This window comes from Populus trichocarpa, chromosome 11 (assembly GCF_000002775.5).
Source record: "Populus trichocarpa isolate Nisqually-1 chromosome 11, P.trichocarpa_v4.1, whole genome shotgun sequence".
Classification (NCBI taxonomy): Eukaryota; Viridiplantae; Streptophyta; class Magnoliopsida; order Malpighiales; family Salicaceae; genus Populus; species Populus trichocarpa.
The window spans coordinates 19,202,710-19,219,629 of NC_037295.2; the positions used below are offsets into that span (position 1 = coordinate 19,202,710).

A 16,920-nucleotide genomic window follows, 5' to 3' on the forward strand; every position below is an offset into this window, starting at 1 on the left:
ACCCCACATGATAAGCCTTAACTTGCTCCGCTTCTCTCTACACACACACACACACACACACACCAAATTAAACCATCATCAAACAAGTAGATGAAGACTTAGAACTGTTCAATGCCCCCCCAGTAATTAATTGAAGGACATCTTTTCAAGTGATTCATTTCATATCCCTTGCACACACTCTCTCTTCCCATCGGCGGTGAGAATAATCATGATCATATGTGTTAATGTACAAATGCATGGTTCAACAACACAGACCCTAGGAGAAGAATAAAAGGGGTCTGCATTTAACATGCACCCTTGTCGTTGCTTGCGTCTAGCCAAGGAATTTGGCAACTTGGAGTCATTTCATGTGCATGCACCTGTTAGAGCTTGCCCTATCATGAAAATGACTTCAAAGGATAATTGTCACACGCATCTACATCCTTTGATGCAGATGCAGCCATATGCTTGTATGGTAACAAAAATACATGCCCTCAGTTTGCCTACTTATAGATTCACTCATACCCTCACAAAAAGTTCTTGTTCAAAAAAATTACCAGCTGTCTTTTTTTCACTTGAATCTCGCATGCATGTGGAAAATCAAATCCAAATGAAAATAGTTTAATGATAAGTCACGAATGCTTTGTAACCTGTGATCATGCACAAATTTTAAATACCGAGACAAATAGCAGCTCCAATAATTGTATATAACAGGAAATAAATGTCAGAAAAGAAAAAGGAGGTGAAATTTTCTCTTAGGAACACTTGACTCCATTGTGTTTCAGCCAAGTTCCTTGTCAACTATTATTCAAGGATTTGCTTATACACTGTCTAGTTTTTGAAAGCTTTGAGATTGCCTAAGCAGAAAGCCTAAAAAAGTTGCATAAAATGTGACTCAACAAAATCAGTACATTGGGAATAAATACAAACTTTCTGAGATCTCAACTGCTGAACTCATGCAGTACTTGACTAAACTTCCGTAATTATTTCCTCTATAGAGAGTCATTTCTGAACCCAAAAGTTTTTGGCAGCGGTAGCTATGGGAGAAGCTCGAGTTCAGTGCCTCGATGTGAAACATGCTAAAGCACATCTGTGCAGAAATGGCCAAGCAAGATAAGCTCACTGAGTATTAAAAGCTCGGAGAATAATACAGCGATGCAGATCTTAGATGACCAGATGAGTTTGATGCGGCCACAAAAGGATTCATTTGCAATGCGCCAGGACCATCTGGAGGACAACCCCACCTAACAGGACTTGTGTTAACTAGCCTGGTGGTGGATGCATGAAAGCTGCCATTGTGCGCCACTGGTGTTCCACCAATTGGAGGGTGCTCTTGTGACTGATAACAAGTGAAGGGATTCACATTTGTCATGTTATAGATCGGGATAGTTGGAACCGAGATACCTGATGGAAATACTTGTCTTTCCCTCCAGCCTTCATTGTATTTTGTAATGTCACTCATCACAACAGTTTGACTTTCAGGAACATCATCAATGATGATGATTTCTTTTACGGGATGAGTGAATGAATCAGCACGCTTGCAATGGCGGTCAGGAGTTTCGGTAGCTCTTTTCATAGTGCATGTGGGAAAAGTTTCCAGTCTTCTCTTTAGCCTGTTCTGTGAACTTGAAAAATTGTAATCCTCTTTGCACTGATGAGGCTTAATAGATGGTGCAAGTCCACCATCACTATGTTGGTCACAAAACATGCCTGCTGGTAACTTTGATGGTGCTTGTGATAGCTTAGAATCAGTGTGGCTTCCAAAACTGTCGGAAAACCCAGCATCCAAACGTTGAACCGCTGTCTTGTATGGATCCCGACTAAAGATGACAGAACCTTGAGGGGTCATGGGATGAAATGAATGACTGTCCAGATTCTGAATATTGCCAGGTGAGACTGCAGAAATTGTTGGAATGTGAGAAGTTTGATTGACATTTTGAGCACAAGGTCGGACCTGCCCATTTGGCATGGATACATTATCTTCTTTGTTGACCACCATTAAGTTCTTCCCCATCAGCCTAAGTATAGGATTGGAGGCAGATGGACTAGCAGAATCAGCATCCGCGCGAGCTAAGAACCTCACTCCAGCACTACTGGGAGAGTCCTTCAAAGGAATACAATCTGTGGGGGGCTTGATGAGCGGGAGGACCATCTTTTCAGATCCTGAAGCTGAGTAGCTGTTCAGGGGAACTAATTCAGGGCTGACATCCAAATTAATCGGTGTCAGGTTTGAATTGCAACCCATGTGCTTCCCCTCGGAAGGAACTGGCATTGATGCCATTTTCCGCCGCCTTAGTAGCAGTGATTCTTGGTGATTTAGAGCAACATTCTCAGAAAATCTCTCCTTTCTTTGGCAACAGCATGGCTGATCGTTTTTGAAGCCAAAAGATTCTTTCTCAATAGAGATTCTATCAAGTTTCAAGTACTCTCCAGAAAAAGTGGTTCTTTCCACTCCTCTAGTTGCTGCTTGCGGAACTGCACCAGCATTGTGTGCCAACGGCTCAATTCCAGCAGACATTAATCCTGACCTAATCTTGTCTTGAAAGACACAATGTCCTGCTGATGATGCTGGTTCTGAATAACTGAAATCAGATCTACCTACCATGGAGTTAGAGATGGTCGATACTGCAGATAGAGGGGAATCTGATGAATCACCATCGATCATGTCATGCTGGTCTGGTGAAGAGTGAACCCGGATAGTAGTCAATGATGAATTCCCTTGAAAATCTTCAGAACCCATATCTCTAGGACTTGGCAAAAATGACCCTGGTGGTCCAGGAATAGGAATGGGATCAACCTCAGGAAAAGAATCTACTTTCGCAGCTTCAGAATCCAACCCCACCCCCATATCACCAGCATCTTGGCTCATCATGCCATTACCAGCTTCAGTAGCAGAAAACATCCTTTGGTCATGGATAAAAGGCCCAGTTGGACTAGTTGACACGTTGTTTTGACTTAAAAGTCCTCCATAATCTTCAATAGACCGAATGCAGTTTGATTGGACCTTTGAACAAATACCCAGCTCATGAAATTCAGTGTTGACAGATTTACTCATACCTGCAACGCTCCTCCTCCCATCCAAAGTCTTGGAAGATGGTTCAACAACAATGTCCTCATGGATTGGAACTTGTGTTCCAGGAGACTCTAGGGAATCAACTTTGTGTACATAATCGCCATCACCTCTACCTGAATAATCTACATTTATTCCCTCAGCATGACCACAGCCAAGTGCAGATTTTGAGCTCCTCAAATTCAAGGCTTCCAGCCTTTCAGAACTGCAAGAAAATCTTTTTCCTTGTCTAACTTCCTGGACGGGGCTTCCACCAAGAGACACCTCATCAGTCATTTCTTCTCTTTCAAGTAGATTTTCTGTATGATCCTGCATCAAATCATACTGTTCATCAACCTCAGAATGCCTACCCACAGCTTCTTCATCTATTTCTCTTGTCAAAGGCTCTTGAGATTTGTCAAGGGTGGACCATCTCTTACCTTTGCTGGGCCTGGATTCAGTCACAGAAGATTGGCTGCTGACAGACAGTACACTTTTCCTAATGGAGGAGAATCTCATTGCTTTAGTTACAACTGCATGAGAACTCCGGGATGATTTTGTGCTAGCAATGGGATACATATCAGAATTATTACATGTATCATCATCAGTATAGACAGTCTTCTTGGTTAGTGAAGAAACATCATTCCTGGGAGAGTTTGGTGGTCTCAGCATACAGCCATCATGGATAGAAGTGCCATCTTTGTTCAACTGATTGGCATTACGCTTCATTGGTGGAAACAACTTATCCACTTTCCCACTAATCCTGTCCCCCACTAGAAGATTCCCTACTGTCTTTCTTCCAGGAGACCACTCCCTCCTCTCATTAACCTGGTCTTTATGAAAAAGCTTCTCCATCCTCTCACTGTTTCTGGGAGAAGATATTTGATCATCACACAAAATGGTAGGTTTCTGAGCGCGGCTCCTCTCTGAAAGATGATCACCCACAGATGATTGATCATTCTCAACCAGCAAGTCCTGAGCCAGGTGCCATTTACATCTCACAAGTTGATGACTCTCTTGTGTTGCAATCTTCTTTGGAAAACCCCTTCGTTTGGAGCAAACCCATGGTCTTAAAGTCCCACAATCACTAGGTTTGATTTGCCTCAACATCTGATGATCTTTCTCGCAACTCTTCTCCTCTCCATTACCTTCTTCTCGACCTCCAGAAATCTGCTCAACAGAAACATTAACAACCATATATAACTGAACACTTAAGCTACAGAATTTTCAACAGAAGATGGTGCATAAATCAAAGGGCAGAATGATCACGATAAGTGTACAAAATGTCATAGAAGGGCTTAAGGAAGTAAAGAAGTGAATATGTCATACTGGTGTTTTAGCAATTTTTCTGTGAAACAATTCCATCCAATTTAACTTAAACACTGCACAAATGGAGGCGACACAATATCAGCTGAAGCATCCAAGAACATTTTGCCCCAAACATAACATGATTAAGCTTCTCAATGGCATTAGAGCACAAAAGGTAAAATAACAGGTCTATTACATACTCAAATTTCTTAGGTGTTGAAAATGGACAAGGGCAGTCATTGAGATGAATACGTAGAGTTTGGGAAGGGAATTAATAATATACATTGAAAGCAAGAAACTGTACCTGAGAACCAGGTGCCTCGTGGAACAAGACTTTTTTTCTCTGAGAAGCAAGTTTTAGATACTTCTGATGCTTTTGTGCTAATCGTTTTTTCTTTTTCATTGAAATGTAGTTGCTTGCTTTGCCACCTTTCAAAGATTTCTTTCCTCCAATATCCTCCCTTCTTGCTCCATCATCCTCGCTTACTTCTGCTACTGGTGATGCATCATTAAACTGAGATAGAATCCTAACTTTGGTGCCATTTGCATCTATATAAACTGGCCCTACATCACCAGCATCCTCAGGATGAATTGGCAACACCCTTGGCTTTTTCCCTTCCTTAGGTGCATCACTCTTCTCAGTCTCTTGAGCGGGCAAGCTTGACATGGTGGCCCAGCTTGTACCATTTCTTCGATCAAGCTCTTCCAATGTGCAATATTGAGCAGTAGTATAAATATCCACCATCAACCGTGTCTTCCTTGGCTTAATTCTATACCTGGTTAGCTTAGAATCAGCTGTCCACTTGGGTGTTGACTCCACAGAAAGGCACTGATCAATGTGAGCATTCAAGGTGGTGTTGGACGAGGATGAGAAAGTTTTGCAAACAGGGCAAAGTTTTGAAGCCATCGTTTCTGATATAGTTGTACAATTAGAAGCAATATCTTCAGCCGAGGCACGATCAGAATTGCCACCAAATTTCACAATCAACCTGCACTTCTTATTAGCCAATGGCCTGGTGGTGCTTTCAGTCTTGTGGGTCACAGTAGCTCCAACTTCAACTGCAGCTTTGGCCAAAGTCCGAGTTTCTAAAGGTGATCTAGGTTTCCTGCTATCAGGAACTGAGTCTATCTCACTTGTTGCTGTAGATGGGAAATCATTTTCTTCTCCATATCTACACGAACTAATGTCTACACAAGATTCTGCTAACTTGGCATGCAATTGAGCATCATCAGATAAGTCTACCACCACATGACTTTCTGGTCTAGAAGCCTCCTTGTCAAAACTGCTTCTTTTGCTGATATTTTGCTTCTCAACTGAATTGGTTTCACCCTTAAATCTCTTGAAGAACTGGTTTCTTACAGTATCAAGAGGCTCAAATTGTGGCAACACGCCCTTAACGCCATGTTTCAAACAAAGTTGCAGATTTTTTTGAGAAAAAGGCCAGCTATTCTTGATATCCTTGCTCCTGGCTTTAAATACATAATCTCTGCAGTGCAAACAACCAAAGTTTCTGTTAGCATCAACTAAGATCAACCTATCTATAATAAGCTAAAGCTATACCAACCATATGTACACAAGAACTGGAACCCTTAATCATATCATATGTTAGAAAAAACAAGTCTGGTAGGGAAAATCTGGTTCATGGAACTGAAAGTGAAACACGAAACAGTAGGAAAACAGCCAAGCAAAACCCAAGTGAACACAAGATTCGAAAATCTAGTGTCTGAGAAAAAGTCTGCAGCTAGCAGCACGATATGGTTAGAACAAGGACAGATTGTTTGTACAAAGTGACATGAAATCACAAGCAACAACAATCAAGAAAGATTAGAGGCAGTGAGTATGACTCGGGAATCATTAAAAAACACAAACATAAGAGCCCCAAGGAGAAGCCTTGGATATGATCACTAAAAGCAAAGCAAGAGAAATTCCTCAAAAACCAGAATAAAGACAAGAAGGGGGGTGTGCCATGTTGAACTGAGCCATAAGGGAGCATGTTACTCTGGATCTGACCCAACAAAAGATCTTAAAGATTGATTAGCTGACTTAGATCAGATCACCACTAAGAAAAAGAGAGAAGTAGTTAGCTTAGCATAGCAAGACAGCCATGACAAAAGGAAAAAGAAAATCGAAACAGTACTATTCATAATATCCCTGAAAGAAAGGATCATATAAAAGGAAACAAAGAATGAATTGTTTTACCTTATGGAGAAATTAGGAAGTGGGGTAGGATTATCAAGACATGGGTTTGGGTTTGGATTTGGGTTTGGCAGATCTACTACTACTACCTCTGACAAATTAGAAGGTGGAAGCTTATTATAAGTACTACTAGTGGGAAGCTGAGAAGCCCTCTCATCACTTCTACTATTCGGTTGAGAAGAAGAACATGGGGGATCTGGTACTGGAGGGTTTTCAATGGAAAACATCTGATGATGATATTATTCTCTCTTCTTCTTGTGCTGTTTTTTTGGAACAGTCACAAGCAGCAGCTTCTCCACAACTATATCTTCCAGTACTGCTGTCTTGCCTTATCTTTATCTTCTTAGTCTTCAACATATAGCTAGTAACTAGTTGTATATCACTACAGCCCCTCCTCTCTCTCTCTCTCTCTCTCTCTCTCTTTCTTTCACTTATAAATTATAGCAGTAGTAGCTAGTGTCTTTCTTTTTATCTTTCTCTCTCTTTCTACACAAAAAAACCCCACCACCAAAGAACTATCACCACATGCGATTGACCTCCACAGCCGCAACAACAAAGAAGCAAACCAAATTAAGCAGCTCTAGCTATCTATATATGTATTTATACAAGAAGAAGAAGATCAAGGAACCCCACTAGATTCTTCATCCATTTAGCCAGCTGCCTGCAAGGATGAAAAGAAACCGTGAGATCATTAACAGTTTTAGCAAAGACCTGGCAAGAAGGAGATGAAAATATTAAAATCAGTGGTGGAAGGAACAGCTAGTTAGGTAGCAAATTAAGGAGAGTTTCGTTATTTTATGTGGGAATGATTAGTAGTGTTTTGATTGATAAGCAAAGCACCAAAATAAATTTTCAGCAAAACAACAAAAACTCAATAACACGCACTTAAGCAAAGATGATGTTGAAACTCTTCTCAAAAAGTTTGATGGGCATACGTTATTTTATGTGGGGAAGACAAACCCACATGAAAAAGAAAAAAAAAGGAAGAAGATGAAGCCAAGTACTACTCAAATTCAAGTACTCCACCAGCCAGCATCATCAAAGCAAACCTCATATGATAATACATAGTCATAGAGATTAAACACCTTAATTAAGAGATTGTAATTTGCAAGAACACCAACTTTCAAAAATCAAAAGGAGCAAGGAGCTCTGAAAAGGATGTAGCTATCCATCCATCCATCTTGCTAACCATATGAATTATGAATGAAGCAAGTTAATTCCAAAGACAAAAAAAAAAAAAAATCAAAGCAAGAAAGAGTTGGAGAAACAACATTAGTAGACATAAGCCAGCTGAGAGAAACAAAGAGGACAGACAGACACCCCAAGATTCTTGGCATCTCTAGATACACGCAGATGTATACTTCAGAGTGAACAGTTTGAACTGACCAAAAACTAGGAGGAAATCTAATCTAATCTAATCTAATCTAAGAAAGGAAAGGAAAGGGCATCTGAGCAGAGACCAGACCAAACTCTTGACTACTTCCAAAATATGGAAGAAGCTGAACCAACCCGGAAACTCGAAAGGCAGGAATTTGAAACAGAGCGATCATGAAATCAAATGAACCCCATATAAGGCCAAAAACAAGAAAAGACTTGATCTTTGAGACAGAAGCAAGCAACCCACTATGACAGATATAGAAGAGCAAGAAAAAAAATCAATAACAAGTTAAACCAACCTTAACAAGCTTTGTGTTTGAGAAGAGAAAGTGAGGATTTTTTGGAGTCTTTGAAGAAGAAAAGAAGGGAAAAGAAAGAGCAGTAGTAAAGGGAAAAAAAAAAATAGAGAGAGTGAATAAGAGAGAGAAGAGAGAAAAGAGCACCACCCACTCACACATCAAAAGAGGCATCTGGTTCTCTTCTCTCTCTTCTTTTCCTTTTTTTTTTTTTTTATTTTTAACTTCCACGTTAAAGAAAATAAAAAGTAAGTTTTTAGGTATTATTTATTTATTTTATTTTATAATAAATAAATTTCAAAATAAAGAATAGAGATGTATATGATTGTGGAAATCAAGATAATATAGATTAAATATCTTTTAAAATATTTATTAATTGATAAAAAGAGAGATGGAGTAGTTTTTCTAACAAATATCTTTTAAAATATTTATTAATTTCAGTTCTTAAGACTACATTTAGATTTAGATTATTAATGATCCAACTAACTTATTTTTCACCATTAAATCCAAGAAATTAAATAAGAAACATAAAAAAAATCTTAAAAAATTACTAAAAAGATTACCGTAAGAGTAAAAATTATAATCTTAAAGAGCTCATACATACACTTAATTTGGACATTTATGTATTTGGTTTTATATGTAATAATAATACATGTAGTCAAGAATAAAACATATATTTTTTTTTATCTTGTCTTCTTGTCTCTTGTTTAGCAAATAAAATATAAAAACATTTAATCTGCGTCGTAAATTACCATCGAACGTTTCTTCTTTCATTCTATTTTAATTGTTTTTTGTTTTTTTTTATTCAGAGAGAAAAACCAAACTCTCTACTTTGAATTAGGAGCAAAGAGTTTTTTCCTCTCTCTTTTTTTTTTTTCCCCAACAAATAATGAAGAGAAAGATAAAAACAAGAGAGAATGTGAAAGGCATTAAACAGCGTGTGAGGAGTTTTTGAGGTTGTGTTTATCTTTGTCTGCCATGGGAGGGAGGGAGGGAGGGAGGGATGGATGGATGGAAGGAGTAAATTGTAGGTGAAAACCAGTGAGAGAGATAGGCGACGAAATATTAATATTTACTCAGTCGCTACCTATCAACCTCCTCCCCTATAGCTCACAAAAAAATAAAAAAAAACACTTGTTTATTGGTTGATATTTTCAATCCCATGGGGTATGTGGGTCCATGCGTGATTTCTCCTTTCTATCCTCCCCTTTCTTCCCTATTTTCCTCATTGCTCGTTTCTTGCCCTTACTACACGACAACGCCTCTCTGTCAAATCCTTTGATTGTTGACAGTTACCTCCCCTCTTTTATTTTATTTTATTTTTCTCTTCTTTTATTCCAAGTTTCTAGTGCTTCAAATATTTTTAAAATCTATTTCTTGAAATACAATGGCAGTTCTAAACACCCCAAAGTTTATAAATCTTTTTAAACCTGTCTTTTCAAAACATAATCACAAACATGGCGTGGCTGTGTTTTTTAAAAAAATTCAGATTTTTTTTATGTTTGTTCATGTCAAATACATTAAAGTTGTTTTTCCATGTTTTTTTTTTATTTTCTACGTTAATAAATCAGAAAAAATAAAAAGGAATATTTCAATTTAATATTTTTTTTTAAATAAAAGAGGCTGATTGTACTCGCTTGGTTCGAGAATAAAGCGAGATTTTGTTGAGAGAGAGAAGGAACAGTATGGGGAGAGCATTCATGCACCTAACGGTACTGTACAGTACCAGAAAAAGGAGTAGCAAAATGACAAGAAGATATATAGGGTGAATGGTTATAATAGATGGAAGACGATGGTTGTCATATACCTCCATGTCCCCATTGTGTCTGCGACCCCTCTAAAAGACAGAATCACAGAGGGAGAGCCGAGGAGGAGATAGGATCTCCTCCTCTTTCTTTGCTTTTATATGTAATATAATATAATATATGACAGCTTCCTTTCTTTGATCGAACCAAGTAAATATATATATATATATACACACACACTTCTTCTGCAACTCCCATATAGCTAGCTGAAAAGCTAGGAGGAGGAAGAGCCGAGGAGGAGGAGGAGGAGGAGGAGGAGGAGGATGCATATAATAAGGTCTCTCCTCTCGAAGCAAATCTATATGTATCAATCAGCACAATGTGTATATATATATATGTTAAGGTGGCTACGTTTCTCAAGGTCGAGCTACGCGTAGGTCACAGTACAACTACACCACTCCTTTTCAATTCTTGGTTTGGTTTCTTCATGCATTACATTTACCCCCTTCCTTGCCTTCACTGATCAATCAATCCCCATTAATTGTGTGTTCATACATGCTTGTTGTATGGCTATGGTTTTTTCCTTATTTTTTAATGATACTCCCACTGGTTTCACCATCAATCTTAAAGTCTATCAATATTCACTTCATACCAGAGATGAACATCAGAGAGAAATTGAAGAAAGAAAATTAATATATATATATTTTTATTATTTCTCACGGATCCAATGTGTTTTTCTCTTTTATCATTTATGATCTCCTTCTTCAATTATTCATTGAACACCTCAAATCTTCTTATTGAATATATAGTAATATATATATACCTCGAATCAAAACTGCCGGAAAGAATAATATTTTTTTCTATCTTTAAATATATAGTAATATCTTTAATTACGTGTTATAAACGAATATATATATATATATATATATATATATATATATATATATATAGCTAGATTGAACAACGTTGCACCCTAGCTAGGGTTTATATATACTTTAAAATGTTTCAAATTAAGTTAGCTCCAGAATTTCAACAAAAACGTTTTGCTAATTAATATCATGACTTCGGCCATTTATCAATTATAGCAGGGTACTGAAACTAACGTGATATTCACCCTTTTTTCTTCTTTTTTTTTTTTTTGTTGTCATTATATTATGCATGCATACGTACTGTGTTCATAAATGAATATGGATGCATGCATGAATTTATTGAATATTGTAATTATATACAGTCGATTTTTGATTTTTTATATATAAAAAATAACAGAGAATTCACCCTCCTCTCATTAATTCTCTCTCTTCTTAATTTCCTCAATATATAGACAGATGGAAAAGAAATTAAGAGCTAAAAAAGAAATCCATTCCTCTTCACCACCAAGGATTAACCATGTTGTTGCCAGTTCGATCGGTCCTTGCTCCGGAGATTTTTCTTCCTTTCATTTTCTCATATCGATTGTTACTTTTAAATTTTGTGTAATTAATTTCTTGCTTCGGACCTTTTCGATCGGTTGCGAGCGAGGTCGAAATGGTTGTGTAAAACGAATTAAGAGCGTAAATAAGGGTACGTGCGTAGGAGGAGATTGTGCAAGGTGGAGTGTATATATATATATATATATATATATATTTATGAATGTGGGAAATTAAATGATAAAGAAGAATTCGGAAGGCAAAAGACGCCTTAATTAAAATCATTATCATGCCCCGCCCCCCTTTCTTTTATAAATTTTCTTTTTCAACTCTTGATATTCGTCATATATATTGCATAAATTAAAAATAACAGAATCTGCTTTAACAACTTTTGCTGCCAAACAAATTCAGATGCGGCTCTGCCCATATGTATATATATATACACACACACTATAGTATAAACTATAAGAGTTCGACCAGTGCACTGTGGCATGCGAGGCCATTTAATTACGTACCATATATGGATTATAATAATAAAGTGACGAATTTATCATTCAATCTAAAATCATTAAGCTTTCCATGAGGGAGGTAGAATGGTACTTTCTTGATGGCTAAAGAGTCATTTACAAATAACGGCAAGAAGAAGATCAGTACTACAATAAAATTGTTCAATCACCCTTACAAGAGGCTTGGTGGTCTTTTTATTTTTTTTAAATGATTTAAATGATTTATTTGACTTTAAAAAAAAATTATAACTTAAGCGCCCTGTCTTTTTATATGGGTTATTTTGTAATATTCATGTTGGTCGAGGGGCTCTTCAATAATTAACTTAGTATAGAGATTCTATTTTAAAAAAAAAAACTCGATTGGCGTGTGTCGATTGTCTCGGTGCTCTTATGGCGGCATTTGAGACGTCGTGCGATGATCATATGGTGGCTTCTAGGACGGCGTTTAATTCATCTCGACTTTCCTTCCGTCTAGGTGCGACACATGTTCCAAACGAAGCTCTGGTTTGATGAGTGCAACCTTCTTTTTTCTTTCTCCTCCTTGATTTCCCTGTTAACTCTGCAAAAATTAAAAGTAGCACTTTAATTTGTTTATGCCTTGCATAATATCTATGAATAGCATATAGGGGAATATTTCATCCACAACCTCTAGTAGACTCTACGAAAAGAAAAAAAAAACAAGTCAAAACATTATATAACATAGAAAAACATGTTTAAATATTATGGATAATATACCATTTACATATTAGACATCATGCTAAAATACCTCTGATGTAAATGAATATCAAGTTTTTGATGACCAAAGAAATATTTTAGCTTATTTGGATAAAAGAGAGTGTTCATGTGGTAAATTTTGAAATTTAATAATTTTTAAGTAATACAAAATACCAATTTACCCCTCCACTAATATGCTTCTAACATATAAACCAACATGAAAATCCAAAATGCCCTCAAAGTAAGCCTAAATTATTTTTTATTCCAAGAGTAAGTTAGCAATCTAACTGCGCTAAAAAATATGAAATATCAAAAAAATTCTTTGATTTTTGTTTTTAAAGGCTTTGACTGTTTTAAAAAATATATAAAAAGACATTTGCTACACCATTAAAAATAAAAAATGAATCACCTGGGAAAAATCATTTTATCCATAAACTTAGTTTTTCTAGACTGATTTGATAAAAATAAAACAGTATTATTAGTATTCACAATAATTTATGTCGAGCGATACCATATATATTTTTCCGATCACTGTATATTTTGTAAATGCAAAGGGGAATGACTTGGCTTAAATTTCATGTATTCATACGGAAAAAGGAGAAAGGAGAGTGATGGCACGCCTAGCTTGCTTGCTAGCTAGCTACTGGGCAGGACAAGAAAATGGGATGACTAGAAGCAGCAAAACAATAATTCTTTCAGAACTCCATCTAAGAAAAAGGCCTTGTACCAGTAGCTTATAATATATATATATATATATATATATATATATATATATCGATGGCCCTACAAGGATTGTTCTTGTTATGGAGTTCTGAATTAAAACTACGTACCACTAACTTGGCCGAAGGACGACATCACTTTGAGTATATGATCGATATTGACTGAAGATATACATACACACACATACATGAAGTAGTGCTTCATGCATTTATATGATACGACACACACACATGTATATACACGATATTTCTCACTAATACGTATATCTATTGATGTCATTTCCCATGGCAATTCTCAGCTGATTAATTAGTGTGTCTGCGTTGCCATTTTTCCAAATTGGAACAAACCTCATACCTCTAATTAATTAACCACGTAATTAAGTATATGATAATATGGTCAATGCACTAATCAGCTACTTCGAAGACTAAATCCTCAAGATAATCAATTTAGGCCATTAATCATTACTTACGTCTTACAAACCTACTCGCAAAATCAGGAGAAGGAAACTTACGTCTATACAGTTTACTTAACAAGATGTTCGGATAATAAGTTGAATTTTAAATGAAATTCAAGCTCTAAAAATAATACAAAAATAAATTAGATGTCAAACTAAAATGAAGAAATTAATGTTAAAATTGTTAGTTTAATATGTCATGTAGTCATTCGGCTGGTTACACGTTGTATTATTATATTCATATAAATACATATTTATTATTAATAAATGCTTAATTTATCTTTAATACTCATATGATATTAGATTGATGAATCTAATATTTGATTTATGAATCTAGAGTAAATATAAAGTCCATGCGATAAAAATATTTTGCAAATGAAATTATAAAGTTGTTATCATTATGAGATTCATATTGCATCAAAGCATTGTTCCTAAAATATCCATGGTCGACACTCTCTTAAATACTGGACATTTATTAGAGTCGTAGAAATTAGTACATATTATGTTCTTTCCTTTATGAAATGAAACAATTGTTCTCATAAACTAATGTATAAGGGATACATAGAACTAATATGTAGGTGCTTGTCATAAAACATGTATATTGAATTGATCCTCATGAGAATTTCATATAGAGAGATCACCTACATCTATGGAAAAGCTCATGTGATGGTTGTGTAAGTAATCATTAGACTTAAGATCATTAAGTTATCTTATATAAAGAATGTCATGCTTTGATCATGCAATATGTTATTTTAATCGAGATGACGAAGGGGCAGACATTAGATATAACATGAACTATATGAAGATACTTGACTGATCAAGAGAGGATTCATCATCCTAGGTGAGGAAAATGTTCCATCTATTCTTCAAATAGTACTGACTAATAAATCTTTGGCCAAGGTAGAATGGGATGTAAAATTGGTTTTTATTTTTGCAGGACTAATAGTTGAAGGAAAAGGAGAAACTTCAACAGGGCTTGTAAAAAAAGGTTTACCTTGGGGGTCTTTGCTCTTATAATTGGTAAAGGCAGAGGTGAAGAGGTGATGGGAGGACTTCCCTGTCATGTTGGTGAACCTTTTACTTATAAGGGTTATGTAATGAATTATCTTATTTCTTTTTTTGTTTGGTTTTATGATTATCATTTTTTACATTTACACTTGGTAGACCTTCATGATGTGCGCCCACTCTCAGAGGTGCTAGGTAGTCGAAAAGGGTTATGTGAGAGAGGTCGTGGTTGCGAACAACGCAAATCAAGCCGCCTTTAAATGACTGCATGGGAAAAAATCTATTTTAGAAGCTGAACTACATAGCCTTAAGGTGGTTTATTCCATGTTGAAGGACCAAGCACATGGCCTTGCCCTTCAGCCAAGCTCCAGTGAAAATTTGCTTTAGACTGTCTATAACTAAGTGGATCCTCTAAAACAAGAGCTCCTTGAAGCGAGGGCCTCCCAAGTTGGTATGTAGGCCAAGCTTGTTACTGCCAAGGAAGAAGCCTAGTGTTCTCGGGCTAAGTTAAAAGCTTTAAAAGACTCTTCTAGGGAGTACTATGAATTTTTTAGAGGGTCGGTAACTTTGACCAAGACGGTGGGTGATAAGATATTTATTATCATGTCCAACTTGTATTTGTTTAATCTCTTGAGGGGAATGTAGATGGATTTCAGTGTAGCCTTCCATCCAATCCCAATTCCTGATTTTACAAACGTGTTCGCAATCAGGGTTGTTGTTACCCAATATGGAGAGTATCTAGTTGAGGAGTCTAGGCTAGATTATTAAGCCCTTTTTGTGTATATTGGTGGTCTTGTTAACCACTGTAACATAATTTATTTAATAAAAAAATCTCTTTTATAGAATTCACTTATCTCAATATGAAGTTGCATAAATATAGAGTCCTTGTGTAGAGATTTTATTTAAGTTCAACACCCATACTTAGTCAAACATTTCTGGGTCCAACGCCCATACCTAGTCTAAAATTCCTTATTTTTTAGCTTTGAATTCTCTAACCTTAATAGGGTTTAAAGGGGTTCTACCTCCTTCCTGGAACTGAGAGAGATCTTTCTTGTAAGTGTCCTCTTATCAATCTAGATGTATATATAATGAATTGTTAAGAAGCCTTATTTATCCTATCTTTGGAGAGATATGTGATTGCACTAAGAAGACCATGCCAATCCTTTTTAAAGTAAACTGTGCCATAGCGCTAAAAAGATATTGATTCCTTCCAAAGTAATTATACAATTGCACAAAGGAGAGTGAATTCATCCTATCCTTGGAAGGTTGAGGGGCTTATGCCCTGGGGAGACTGTATTCATCCCTCATTGTTGAGGCAATGTCTATCATATCCTTGAAGAGATGTGAGATTATACTAGAAAGACCAAATCAATCTCTTCCAAAGTAAATTGTTCCATACCATTAAGGAGATGTTGGTTCCTTCCAAAGTAATTATGCAATCACTTTAGGAAGAGTGAATCCATCTTATCATTGGAAGGTTAAGGGGCTTGTGCCCTAGGGAGATCGTATGTATCCCCATTACTAAAGTAATGTCTATCTTATCCTAATAGAGATATGTGATTGCATTAGGAAGACTATATCAATCCCTTCCAAGGTAAACTATGTCGTGACGTTATGAAGATATTGATCCCTTCCAAACTAATTGTGCAATAGTACTAGGGAGAGTGAATTTGTCCTATCCTGGAAAGGTTGAGGGACTTGTGCCTTGGGGAGACCATATTCATCCTCATTGTTGAGGCAATGTCTATCTCATCCTTGGAGAGATGTACGATTGCACTAGAAAGACCATGTTAATCCCTTCCAATGTAAATTATGCCATAACACCAGAGAGATGTTGATTCTTTCCAAAAGTAATTGTGCGATCACACTACGAAGTGTAAATTCATCTCATTATTGGAAGGTTGAGGGGCTTATGTCCTGGAGAGACCGTATCTATCCCTGTTATTAAGGCAGTGTCTATACCATCCTTAAAAAGATGTGTGATTGCACTAAGGAGACCATGTCAATTCATTCCGAGGTAAATTGTGTTATATAACTAAGGAGATGTTGATTCCTTCCAAAGTAATTATGCAATCACACTAAAGAGAGTGAATCTATCCCATCCTTAGAAGGTTGAAGGGCTTGTGCTCTAGAGAGCTCATAGAAAGCATTTTTTAGGTAATGA

The 16,920-nt window shown here is 36.6% G+C and overlaps 1 protein-coding gene across 1 annotated transcript; it reads right to left on the minus strand.

Annotated features, from left to right (window-relative positions):
• Nucleotides 1–718: 718 nt before the first annotated feature.
• Nucleotides 719–8,369, minus strand: LOC18103572 (uncharacterized). The gene is made up of 4 exons (XM_006377948.3): nucleotides 8,210–8,369; nucleotides 6,537–7,194; nucleotides 4,641–5,823; nucleotides 719–4,198 (listed from the first exon to the last, which is right to left on the minus strand). Exons 2-4 carry the CDS (start codon nucleotides 6,758–6,760, stop codon nucleotides 1,109–1,111), a joined length of 4,497 nt encoding a protein of 1,498 aa, XP_006378010.3. The 5' UTR covers nucleotides 6,761–7,194; nucleotides 8,210–8,369; the 3' UTR covers nucleotides 719–1,108.
• Between the last annotated feature and the right edge of the window lie 8,551 nt (nucleotides 8,370–16,920).

Bases quoted from the DNA above. Each gene is read 5' to 3' on its own strand.
- LOC18103572 (XM_006377948.3), bottom strand. From the start codon at position 6,760: ATGTTTTCCATTGAAAACCCTCCAGTACCAGATCCCCCATGTTCTTCT. The intron at 5,824-6,536 runs GTAAAACAATTC...TTTGCACTGCAG, and splicing joins CTTCCTAATTTCTCCATAAG to AGATTATGTATTTAAAGCCA. The intron at 4,199-4,640 runs GTACAGTTTCTT...TCTGTTGAGCAG, and splicing joins ACGAGGCACCTGGTTCTCAG to ATTTCTGGAGGTCGAGAAGA.